Source organism: Amphibalanus amphitrite, unplaced genomic scaffold (genome assembly GCF_019059575.1).
Source record: "Amphibalanus amphitrite isolate SeventyFive unplaced genomic scaffold, NRLGWU_Aamphi_draft 000486F_arrow, whole genome shotgun sequence".
Taxonomy (NCBI): Eukaryota; Metazoa; Arthropoda; class Thecostraca; order Balanomorpha; family Balanidae; genus Amphibalanus; species Amphibalanus amphitrite.
This window is the reverse complement of record NW_024881980.1, coordinates 125543-138952: the sequence shown is the minus strand read 5'-3', so window position 1 is coordinate 138952 and position 13410 is coordinate 125543. Positions and strand designations below refer to the sequence as shown.

Genomic DNA, 13410 nt, shown 5'->3' with positions numbered 1-13410 from the left:
AGGGTAATATGTTATAGAAAAAAGGCTGCCCTATGTATTGAACATAATTTTATCCCACCTCTTGGTCTAGGAGCGTGACAAATTGGCATTACATTGTCCACCACGCCATGGAAAGGCACTTCCGGCGGTAAGTAGAAAACGCCACTAAATTAAAGGACACCGGATTGAGGAAGAGTGTGAAGTAAAGGACCGCATACGCCGAATGTGTTCTGTCCCAGATCAATTAATAACAATGCCGTATGAAATGACTTGAACCAAAGGAACTAAATTAATAGGCAATTATGAACCAAGAGGCCAGGCATGAACCGGCCAATGACAAGTAAGCTGGTCGTATACTTGCCTTACGCCTAAAACGCTGCTTAGAACGAGGCCTCTTCTCTAGCTTGCCCGTTATGTTACAGAGCCTAAATACCTACGTGTTTAATATTATCTCAATGATTCTGCTCATTTTCAACCACAGTAGAAATGTTGAGAATATTTTGTTATAACTGTCCCAGGGCAAGTAGGTAATTGTATTTTAGTTTAAAAAAAAAACACGATAACATGATCTTATGCATGAATAATTCAGAATTACACCAGAAAAAAATAAAAGACGAGCACTGATGAACGCCAGAGGGATAGGTATTTCGATCGGAATTCAATGTGTTAACAAATAATCTGTACCAAATGTATTTATACAAGCACACATTATGTACACGCGGGCACCGCTTTTCGAGGTCAGTGCCACTGATGTCTGCACAGCAACCTGCCACGCCTCCTCCATCCAGCACTTGGACATCCGACGGCGCCCGCGCCGCCGCGTCCTCCGTCCAGCGCTGGACGTCACACAGCCCGCCGCTGTCGCGTCCGCCGACCAGCGCTGGGATATATACAGCCCACGCCGCTGCATCCTCCGATCAGCGCTGGGAAGTCCCACAGGCTGCCGCCGCCTCTCCGTTTTCCGACCAACAGTTTTGCGCTGAAACATAGGGTACAAGTTTAAGACATTGCAGTTGGATATTTGATATAATAAATGATTCGTTCACCAAAACCACTTCATCACTTTATCACACAATGTGAGTTTGGATCTGCCCTTGTAAATAGCTACCTACAAACTAGCACTTGACTTGACACTGGCACACACAACACATTTATTTCACTCAAAATTATCTTCCTTGTTCAAGAACCCTTTTCAAAGCCAAAAGCTGAAGTTTTGCACCTGAACCCAAAAGAGGCTTATTCGCTATGCCCAAAAGCAAATCTTGTCACCAACCCCAAAAGTGACTTGTCGCTAAGTCCAAAAGCAAAATTTACCCCAGGTCCAAAAATTGTTTGTCAAAAAGTCAACAAGCTGCCTTAGCCCCTAAAAACCAAAAGCACTTTTTCTGCTATGCCCAAAAACAAATTTTGACCCTAAACCCAAAAGCGACTTGTCGCTAAGCGAAAAAGCGACTTGTCGCTAAGCAAAAAAGCGACTTGTCGCTAAGCTGAAAAGTGACTTGCCTAAAAGCAGCATTTGCCCCAAGTCAAAATAATATTTGCTGTGAAGCCAAAAAGCTGCTTTAGCCCCTAAAATCCAAAGCAACTTTTGCTATGCCCAAAAGCAAATTTTGACGCAAACCCAAAAGCGACTTGTCGCTAAGTCCAAAAGTGACTTGTCGCTAACCCCAAAGCAACATTTGCCACAAGTCCATGTTGGCTTGTTGCTTAGCCCAAAAGCTGCTTTTGACCTCAAAATCCAAGTGCTTTTTTCTATACCCAGGAGAAAATGTCAAATATTGTCCTTGTCGCTAGGCCAAGGAGTAACTAACCATGGGTCAACAACCAACTTCTGGCCCCAAACCATGTGAGTTTGTGCTATATCAAACACCCAATTTTTTACGTATTCATATGAGAACGAACCCCCTGTTAACAGGCACTAAAATTGGATATCACAAAATGAAAATACAATAAATGAAATAGCGTCATGATAAAACCAATTACAAAAAAATGAAACAGCCATGGGAAATGGTATCTTACCTGCCAAAGATAGCTTCCGAATTCCGAAGACTCTTCGAGATACTCTTAAAAGCTTAAATTTTCACCCATACAATAGATATAAAAAGAAAACAATCACCACAACATTCATTCCCATACAAAAATACATACAGAACAGAAATAATAACACCTCTGCGCCACTAAGCGCAACTCCGCGCCAGAACTGACTACGATAGAAATAGTGTTAAAAATATGTATCTATTTGAAGTTTTTGTTTCCTGATTTTGTTATAATATTCATATATTATTCTAATAAATACATAAAACATATTTTGAATGTTACCCATTTACAAATATCAATATTTATATAAAAAAAAATCAAGAACGTCAGTGCTCACACCACTACTGAAAATGAGACGGCCGCAATGCTCAATGTCCCGTGTCGTATCTGATGATCCATCCTGGTCGGATGTATGACATGATCTGCATAAAATCAAGATCCCACTCCGTCTTCTACTGTGGATGATGTCTGGACTCGGGGACATGCCAGCAGGGGCGATCATCAGTGAGCAGACCGAACGCCGACGTCTGACGAAAGTTCCTGATATCAGCCACTGTTTTGTTTATTCAAGAATACAGTATGTACATACCACAGTGCTTCATCTCTACACGGTTCACCGAGTTGCTGACGTTGCAGTCACTTCATACCAACACCAGAACATTGAATATGTTTCTTCCCAAGGTCAGAAGGTCACCGACATTCGGTCGTTCGTGCCCAGTCTAGCAGAGCCGGCCCTTCCCCTTCCGTGGGTGACGTGCGGGTCATGTATCTCTATCTGTTCCAAGCACCCCATCTGCTCGTGTGGACTACGGGCCGCACTCAGGCACCCCCACGGCATGTGACGGGCCTTAGAATCATAGACCATCTGCCACCCTGCGCCCCGCAGTGGCTGACGACATACAACTGACATCAGACGACTTCATGATCTGAAGGGAGAGAGAGAGAGAGAGAGAGAGAGAGAGAGAGAGAGAGAGAGAGAGAGAGAGAGGGAGAGAGAGAGAGAGAGGAGAGAGAGCAGGGTGGGAAGATGGGACAGGATTACAACATTATATAGTGCTAAGAGTGAAAAAGAAGGCGAAAAGGAAAAAGCAGGGAAAAGGGAGAGAGGGAAAAGCTAGGATGGAGATTTTACTTCGTACATTTACAGAGCTGTAAATGTACGAATTAAAATCTTCACTCACACTCACTTTAACATTTTAATAACCGAGGTGTGTACTGTGTACTGTTACACAATACATATAACATCGTTTCATCCAATCATTTTGCGGCTCTCTGTTGCTCAAGAATCCATTTCAGATTTGAATCCGATAGGATTCGAAAATGGCACATCATTTTTATATTGGTAAAACAATGTTTTGTTACATAATCCGATAAGATAAGAAAATCGCGCAAGATTTTAACATCGGCAAAACGATGTTTTATTATACATGCTTGACAAGCCTTACCGACATTTACGAGTACGAAGCAGGAGTGAGGACTAGAAAGAAAAAGACGGTATTGATACAAAAAGTTATGGTGTTAACATGTGTTCAGTGTCTGTTCATCTACATATTCTTTCGCCTACAGTCAGCTCAGAGTTTTCCCAGAAAAGAGATATAGAGCTATTGACCCGCGAGTTGCTGGGGGGGGGGGGGGAGGGGGCGTTAAACGCCCCCACTTTTTCGCCGGGCCATAGCATAAAAACTGCGGCCCGCCAAATTTTAGGTACCTGTAGGGAATTAATTGAAGTTTATTGTGACAAAGTTTAAAAAAAAATCGGTCGGAAAAATTTTGAGATATCGAGGATTTAGTGACGTCATGATTTCTGAGTTTTCGACAAAAAACGGTATATGTATGTTCAAAAAATCATATACAATCACAGAATAAAGTTACAGACATGCCGTAAACGCCATTAGCCTGCCAATACCATGAACAATCAAATGGCTATCTTCGACTATTAATTATCGTTGCGCATTTTCCAAAATCTTGAACTGAATCTTGGCAATTTCTCGTGACTACTTCACGACCATGATACATACATTTCTTAAATTGAACTTTTTGAGCCAAATACGTACACATATGATAAAATGAATGTCACCATCGTGTTCTACGCCCCAATTTACCCATAAAACAAGTGTCACAGGCTACGAATATCAGTTTTGATTTTCGGAGATATGTGCCTACCCGGTTGACCTGACCTTGACCCTGACCTATGCTTGACTGACCCCTACATGGGGCTGACACTCTTGTAGGCCTTATATGATGGATTGTGCACCGTTTTGACAGAGTTTATGACGAGAGGCGCCCATTGCGAAGTCCTGAAGTCCATGCTACTGAAAGCCCGATTTCAGGTGTTTGACCTGACCTTGACCCGACCTGTGACCGCAAAATTCAACTTTAAAGTACTCATCTGAAGCGTCTCGTCGCGATCTTTCGTTTGCCGCCTCGTGCGTTTCGCTGCGCCTATTGGTTCTCAAGTTATCGGCTGGGGGCGTTTAACCCCCCCCCCCCCCAGCAAACGGTGGGTGGCGAAATACCCCAGCAACTGCCGGGTTAAGCGGTGTCTAGCAGTGTGCCAAATTTGTCATATCCATTCGAAATGTGAATAATTTTGGAACATTGGAAGAAATATGCACTCATAATTGTTAGAAGAACCAAAACCACTAGATTGCATGGCAGCGGCTGCGAACCATATACAAATATTCCGACAGTGAGCAGTACAGTGCTCAGGAGCGCGCAAATTTTAGTTAAGACCAAACGGAATCGGGAAACTTGTGACTTGGCCGTGCTCAACCCTAACCAACACTATGTAGCTCAACACTGTTTAAGACTTTGGCATGGATCATTGCATTTTGGTTCTCTCCCTGATCGCTCCACTTGTGACACTCCTGTCACCCCGTCTTTTTTCGTTGTTGATCGGGTTGTAAGGCACCAAATCCTTCAAGGTCGTTTTGTGTCCAAACTCACCTCATCACGACGGCACACGTTAGAGATGCCCTCACGACTGCCTAGTCAAATGATGTCAGTCAGATTGCTGTCCTCAGAATCTCGGACTGTCCCGCGAGTGATCCCCGTCACCCGCCGTCAACGTCGGCAGCGACCGACATCTAACGACAGGACGAGCGCCGAGAACACCGTCGCCGCCACCTCCACCCCTCAGGACACGATTCATTTGCAAATAGCGCCCTGCAGAGCATCACCCGCCCCCGGCACTGGCCGTCCGGCGCGTGTAGCCCCATGGTAGGACCGGGTGGCCTGTATAAAGCGAGCCGGCCGCAGCCGACCGGTTGCACTCTGCTCCGGTACTCGAGGCACTCAACATGGCGCTGACCCAGGTGAGAGCAGCGGGCACTCAGGGATGCGCGGTCACATCAGCGTATTGCAATAGACGCATATGAACACGCTGTATCGTGGAAGGCAGTGGTAAAGACACGGGCGCGAGAGAAATGGATGGGCGTAAATCGTGTTTCTTCAAGTTACTATACATAATTAGTAGGATTTTTAAGCATATCCGATCGCTATTAGTGTACAAATAAACACGGCAGGAGACGAAACATAGGAATGAATGGAAAGGCAAAAAATAAAATAAAGAACAATGTGATATTTTCAGCTGGTTAATGCGGCTGGTGTCGGGAATGTGATTACGTAGAGATTAAACTTTGAATCTCTGACCTTAAAGGCCTGGCTACACTATGCGTTTTCTGCGTAGGGTTTTATGCGGATTTGCGGGTTTTGCGTAATATCGTTCTAGAAAAAAATAACGATATTACGTTTTTGTGATGTTTTTTTATATTAAATTTTAGGTAATATAAGAGTCATATTAACTTCTATGTATAACTAAATGCAAAAGTTATGTTAATCGTAACTTTTTTCTAGAACGATATTACGCAAAAAAAGCAAACCCGCAAAAAACGCAAGCAAAAAACGCATAGTGTAGCCAGGCCTTTATTCTCCTGACAAAAATGATCTGGCGTACCGAACTGACTCTCGATGTGTTTGACAAATGCTTGAGCAGTGAGCGCATTGAAAGCTTTCTTTTTGAAAGATTCTTTTCCGAGACCAGCCAGTCAAGAGCGTAAAATCCTTGAGGGCCGAGCATATTGGATTAGGATTTAGAACTTGGAAGCACAATGCGAGAACTACAGGTTGCTTTTTAGTTTGTTCATTGAGACTTCTGGGTGCTCAAACTGCAGTGGTCACTTTGCACTCAATGTTGCGTTTTAGAAGCGATTCGTGGCGAGGCAGGGTACACACTTACGCCATGCCGGTAAATTTGACTATTGTCGGTATAAAAACAGTTACCTTATCTTATTATTATTATGTAAGTGATGGATCAAGAGATGACTTATCGCGGTGATCTGTTTTCTATAAAAAAACACGGCACCTATAAAACAGATACATTTATGAGCAGCATTGCAACAAAAGGTCAACTTCACATACATCAGATTGCACGTCCATTTTAATAACGTGCAACATGTCTGTTTCATTCTTGCATTGCACAAATGATTTGAATGTTTTTAAGCGTTTCGGGGTCTCATTTTTTTTCTGAAAGTTGGTGTCGTGTGATGACAATAGGTCGGCATCACGAACAATATCATTTTCTGACTACAGTTATTATTCAATTGATTGCTGTAGCCTGTAGATACCCCAGGCTAAGCATACCCAATCGTTGTGTTCGAACTTGTTCGACGTCGGGGTTTATATGCTATCAGCCTGAGCAGATTACTCATTCTACCAGTGTTTCAAAGCCAGGAAACCAGCCCAAAGGGCAAGCAGTAAAGGAAATAGATGTAAAACGACAATAAGCACGTACAAGGAATAACAAATCAAAAAGCTAATAAGAGAGAGCAATAGATTCACACCAAGTCAAATGTAAAATGCATTTACCAAAATCAGAAAAGAACTTTTATGCACAGAAATACGACAGAAAACTTGCAACAACCACTGAGGGACGTATACCGCATAATCGCCCATAAATGCAAAGCGAGTGTTGCTTCGACACTGGGCAATTGAAAAATTATCCAATAGCAACATTGCGTTCATCGACATTTATCCTCAGATCAACTTGGCATCTCCGCTGACAGCTAATATCGCACGCCCCTTTTTCATAACAAATAATTGATGCGGTTAGAATGCGTTAACTCTGCATTAGATATATTACTGAACACCATTATTGGCTCACACGTTGACTAAGGAGCACACTTTATAAAGCCCATTCATGATATTCAGCACGCGAGCAATCCGGCGGATAATCCTTGCCAAACCATAAAAGTCGCGCCAAATTGATCATGCTAAACGGGTGACAATGCAGACGCCGTTTGACGCAACACATGCAAAATCAATTGACAGCTGATATACAGCTCGCCAATCTTGCTGCAATTCTACTCGAGTGCTGTTCAAGACAGCAATCACTCAATACCAGCAAGCAGACAGCTATGAATGAGCTATTCTTAACAGCAAAGCCAGGTAGCAACGCAGTATTTGTCACTGATTGCACAAAATTAAGCCAAATGTTTACGCAAGAGCCGATAACCGCACTCGTAAAGAAAACTGGCAACGAATGTGTCAACCACTCCACACCATCCTTCGGTTGAATGATGATGTCATTTTGTGAGCGCTTTTTAGAATCAATGAATTACGAACACGACAATTCGAAAACCATTTCTATCCGTTGATAATGCCTAAATATGGCGCAACGAAGCCACTACTTTAATAACCACCAGACATGTTATTCTAAAGGTCATATGCCTTTTTGATCCATTAATTCATCACCCCTGTTCTTTTTTCAGATCTTCTTGGCGCTGGCGGTGTCGTCGGCGGCGGCGGCTCCGATGGAGGGTCTTTCCAACACCTACCTGCCCCCTCCGCCTTCCTCTCCACCTGAGACGTACCTGCCCCCCACCACCCCCTCCCCTCCGCCGGAGACCTACCTGCCCCCCACCACCCCCTCCCCGGAGTACCTGCCGCCCCCTCCGAGCAACGAGTACCTGCCGCCCCCTGAGAAGGAGTACCTGCCACCGCCAGCCGACGACCTGGGTCAGGTCAGTGACCGGATGGGATCACTGGGAGAGAGGGAAGGAGAGCAGGGATGGATGAGTAAGGGAGCGGAAAGGGACAAAGGGAAGGAGCCAGTGAAGTAAATATTAGGATGAGCTGTCTGCGGTAATACAGTGCTTTGAAGATTATAGAAGAATATTTGCCTCCACATCTTGGTACGAAAGGTCAGCATATTGTAATTGCTGTCATGTAGCCACCATCAAATCTGATTGCAAAGTATGGTACAGAGAAAAACAACCGCAAAGCAATTTGTAACGGGGCGATATTGAGCTCTTACAACATTATTATCGTTCACATCGTTCACCTCCCAAGCTATGGATTAGGCCGTTTGGAAATTATAAGCTCCAATGTGGCACTCAGCAAACAACAATAAATCAATAAGTCAGCCGCCGGCGGATTTGAGGATGAGTTGGGCAACAACCTGAGCAGCCAGGAACGTTAATCATTCTGAGCACCCTTCATGGTGTCAATTATCCACCCAATCTTTTTAACTACCCGGACAGACCACCACGTCACTAATTCCACTCCAAAACTAACGCGACCGCGCGACCGCCGGCGGGGTAGCGCCCTGTGGCGCGTCGCAGTCTTTTAGTGTCGTATGTTGCGTTGCAGTTTCCACATTCCCGGTTTGAGAGGCCTCCGGCGGTCGTCCGCACGATCGTTTCAGCCGGTTTTCCGTCCCGTTATACCTCCCACAGTTATGATCACGTAACGAGCTTTGTCTCACCCCTACGCTGCGGGTGTCTGATCAAAATCCGTGAGACACAAGCAGGCGGCGCTTCTTTGCTGACAGACGGTTGCCATAGTAACATGTTTCGCTGTGTGCGTCACGGTTGATCGCCCGGCGCTGGCAGCGACACCAAAAGTGCATCGTGCCCACTGCTCATGACAAATGTGGCAGCCGCTGTGGTCTTCAAGGCTAGCGGCGCGCCGTGTCGTGCCGCATGGAAATTCCTGCGAGTAATGTGCAGACGAGACGGCGCGTTTGCTATGCATTAGACTGATCCGATAACCCGGACTGCGGCTACTAAAACCACAGCTGGATGAAATCTGTCTACCATCACAAGAATGGCATACATCTCGGCCATACGAGGCATAGTTCGGGTCGAATGCCCAACTGATAAAAGACCTGAGAGCATCCGTGTTTCAATGCTGGGGCTTTACTCAATACACATGCAACAACTTAGTCATTTAATAAATGTTACGGCAATAAGAGACGCCGCTGATAGTCACTGATTTGGAACAGGAAACAGCCGGCGGCAATCTGATCGCACGTGTTCACGTAGGCACGCTGGCTTGATGTCTTCTTTCTCTTCTCATGCTGACCTTCCAAACGGAGCGACGTGCATACGAATTACCTAATGTTTTTGCTCGATGATCGAAACCGATTCATGCATGGTAGAGCAATCAGGAAACGGAAGAATCAATAGACTGCAGAGCAGTTGTTTTATCAGGGCAAAACCCACATCATCCCGGATATGATCATCTCCGATAATCCGAACCACTGCTCATCACTTACTCTAGCATGAATCGCGATTCTTCCTAGCTCTGCTAAGCTCACATAACGGAACTTTTAGCCCTTCACCGTCCCCATTCAGCAACCGCTCCTGTAACACCCCTACTACACCCCTCCACACCCATACACCCCAGACGCCACCCGTCCAGCCGTTTCTGAGCCGAAGGAGCGGCCCCACGATCCAGCACCATCAAAGGTCCATCCGGGCGCGGACCGTCGCGCAGTGTCATACGATGAATGGTAATGGTCGCCGTCCGTCTCGCGCCGTGCACGGGTCAGGTCCGGTGCCCTGTCAGCCAGCAGCGAGTGGAGACAAATGGCGGCGACGGAACGGGAGTCTGCAGACGAGACAGGGTGGGGCCCGAGCTGCTAGCAGAGCTAATGCGTTCAGCAGCTCTGCTGCAAAGGAGAGGGACGCCTGCGGAGGACAGTCTGAATGGACGGAGGACAGCACTTGTGCAGTTTATGTTCGGGAGTGGCGCGTTTTCGTCTTCGACCGTGTGCATTTGTGTGCAAGCTGATGAATTATTTATAATAAATGTGGACAATAATTCCTTAATGTCACCTTTAGATTCCATTTCGTTTTCTCTAGTTACAACTCTCCGTTTTGTTTCCATTAGACAAGTTTATATAGTAACATCTCTGAAAATGACCAGACCAGCAATGACACAATTCTCTTCCACCGACAGGCGGAGGGTGGAATCATCGCCGACACTCCGGTGGACAACTCCCTGAGCGAGCTGTCCGGACAGGACGCCGGACAGGACGGTGGAGAGAGTGCCGGAGGAGAGAGTGCCGGAGGAGAGAGTGCCGGAGGAGAGAGTGCCGGAGGACAGAGCGCCGGAGGAGCAGGATACTTCGACGACGGCCTATACCACCCGGAACAGTACAACAGCGGCAAATACGACCCCAACGCGTGAGTGACAAAGGCAAGGTTTAATTGGGCAAGATGAGATATCGGGGCATTTCTACTGTGCGCTTGGTCTATGCTTCCAAATGTGGTGTGGTGGGGGATATGAAAATGTAGGTATAAGAGAACAAGAAAGAGAGGGATTAAGATATAAAGAGGGAGGGATAGGGGAACTTGCAGCGATAGCTCAGAGGGAGGAGAGTGCAATCACTTCCAAAAGCAGCAGTACATGCACGGAAAATGGCGGTCCAAAAGACCTATCCTTCGCATTGCTGAAGATCGTCTGGACACAGCGTCTCCATGACAGGAGAGTTCAATGAGGGAGGGAGGAACGGAAAGAAAGGACAGATGTCCACGGCCCTGGAAAACGGGGACAGAGCCGCGACATGCCGAGGGGCGCGGGAAAAGGGTGTGGGCGGTGAACACCTGACCACGTATCAGATGTGTTTACGGGGCGGGTCGCCGCATCCATTGCTGTTCCTCACCCCGCTGCGGTGTCAGATCGGCCGACGAATAAGGTCAGCCCCCGAGAAACCTGTGCTAGAGGGAGGCACAGAGATTAATCTCATTGACGGCAAATGTCCCGATGGGGCGGGCAGTCCTACGAAAAGGTCGTCCTCACGAATAGCCGAGAGGCTGACTCACTGCTTGCTAAATATTCCACGATGCAGTTCAAGGTAGGAGCTATCTGACTAATGGGGTCCAGTCACAGGGCCAATGTCAAACATGTCGGGGGCTATTTTCGCGAACCATTGTATTCAGGTTCAGAGCCCGTTCGGCATATGGCTGCATATGCAGTAAGGAAAGTCGTAATTCCACGTCTGCGTAGGTAAGTAGGTATCCCGCACAATGGAAGCAGCCTTTCGCCGAGATGTTTGCCCCGTTTCGGCTAGTCTTACTCAACATAACAGCGAAGAATGGCTTGAAACGAATAGATTAGTAGGATACTCACTGGTGCATAATTCTACAAGTGTCAGGCCATTGTAAACTTTCAGCAATCCTGTATGAAATGGAACAGCGTAACGCAAAAGCTAAAAACAAAGTGCAAAAAATCTTCGCAAGACTGGTAAAATATGCCTTTAACTTTCGCTAACTAATCATGATCTCAATTAGCAGCCTTTTCAACATGAGTGTCATGTACGAGTACACCAGCAAAACTTAACAATACACAAGGAATTACAAATATGGAACTCAACACACTAAAATGGTCACATCCTGAGTAACTCACGTCTGTCCTGCAGTGGCAAATTCACCGGAGACGACGGCCAGTACCACCCGGAGAAGATTGAGTTTCCGCCCATCGAGGACTTTGAGTTCGCCTACGCCGTCAAGGACAAGGATTCGGGCAACGACTTCGGTCTGTCGGAGACCAACAAGGGCGGCGTCTACAGGGTCCTGCTCCCCGACGGCCGGATACAGGTGAGAGGAGAGACTGGTGGTGAGAACAGATGACCGTGAGGGTGTGAGATGCCAGGTAGGTATATTGGGGTATTGATGAAATTAGTTTTTCATTGCTCTCACTTTCATCTTCTCATCAATTTCGCTGCCTGATAAGTACGGCGTTTCCACAGTTCTCCGTTTCATTAAAGAAACGTTTCAGTGGGCTTGTATAACACGCATCTGCATCGCATCCTTTAACCCTCGCCCGAATATTTGAATGTTTCAAATGTTTTAAATTGAAAGTAAACATTTGAATAAAAATGGGTATCTAGGTACCTACTTATCTGTATCCAAAAATTAGGTACCTAGGTGACTAGGTCACAACAGAAACTCAGCATAAAATACCTTCAACCAGTGAGCACTTTTCTCGCCTTTCAGATCGTACAATTCGTCATCGACAGCAGAGGAATCTACCGGAGTAGGATTACTTATCTTCAGCCGGAGGATTCTCAGTGAGCAACTCTGCTCTGCTGCCATCTATCGGCAAAAACTCGAACTTGTACCTGCACCAACGGCCGGCGCTGCGCCGCGGGGCCACTGTCGGCGGGTACGGGACGCGCGGGATCGCACCCACGCCTTGGAGTGAGGGAGGAACCCGTCTCTGGATCTGAGGAGTCTCTCGAACCGGATGAGTGGGCGCAGGTCGTCGCTGAGCGGTCTCATCAGTATGCCTCCTGTGAGCTCTCGTCTGGACAGTCGGGGCAGCGCGGAGTGAGAATATAACTTATAGGACTGCTGCACGGCGCGAGAGAGTGCCGTCGCGCTCGACAGAGTGTCATCAGTTATGGGATTGGCTGTAACTGGGAGGGGATAGGAGCGAGTCCCTGCTCCCCGCCAAACTCAAGGCTCCGGGTGACGGGCCAGCCAGCGGTACATGTCTGCAGAGTGGTATCACGGGCATAATCGTTCGAATTATTGCAAAACAAAAGCCACAGGTGAATCAAGTAAACAGCGACGTGTTGAATTAGCATCAGTCAATGCCGAATGAAGAAAGTCTGGAGATTAACAATGCAATGACGCAAATCGACGACATTAATCCAGCCCATCAAATAATTCGCGGGTACGGCCTAGGGTATGGAATGTGTCAATGTGCCATGTTTGTACGCGCCACAAATGTGCTTGTTTGTGTAAAAATGTTAAATGATTGCTACAGGCAAGGTCAGCCATTGTAATGGGAACAGCTGTTGGCGTCGTTAAAAAAAGAAAAAAGCGAGAAGAGAAAGAAATGCTATTGTTTTAGAGAGAAAGAGAGAGAGAGAGAGAGAGAGAGAGAGAGAGAGAGAGAGAGAGAGAGAGAGAGAGAGAGAGAGAGAGCACATGTAGTGTGTCTCAGAAGCTTGTGATTATGCACAACGTGAGCTTAATACATTCCGATCCACACCACTGTATTTAGCTTCTTGGAGGCTTGTATGCATATTGTATATACCCAGGAACACTTGTCAGATTGTGTCGCTCGTCGATCTCGCAAGGTCGCTCTTCGATCTACATACCT

General features: G+C 46.4%; 1 protein-coding gene and 1 long non-coding RNA gene across 2 annotated transcripts; one reads left to right on the top strand and one right to left on the bottom strand.

The window, feature by feature from the left end:
* Nucleotides 1-653: 653 nt before the first annotated feature.
* Nucleotides 654-2243, bottom strand: LOC122392424. Its single transcript, XR_006258511.1, has 2 exons — nucleotides 1999-2243; nucleotides 654-958 (listed from the first exon to the last, which is right to left on the bottom strand). It is a non-coding gene; the product is annotated as an uncharacterized LOC122392424 (long non-coding RNA).
* A 2694-nt stretch (nucleotides 2244-4937) lies between these two features.
* On the top strand, nucleotides 4938-13144 carry LOC122392423 (proline-rich protein 12-like). The gene is made up of 5 exons (XM_043387249.1): nucleotides 4938-5330; nucleotides 7785-8036; nucleotides 10258-10484; nucleotides 11720-11897; nucleotides 12297-13144. Exons 1-5 carry the CDS (start codon nucleotides 5316-5318, stop codon nucleotides 12372-12374), a joined length of 750 nt encoding a protein of 249 aa, XP_043243184.1. The 5' UTR covers nucleotides 4938-5315; the 3' UTR covers nucleotides 12375-13144.
* Nucleotides 13145-13410: the final 266 nt, after the last annotated feature.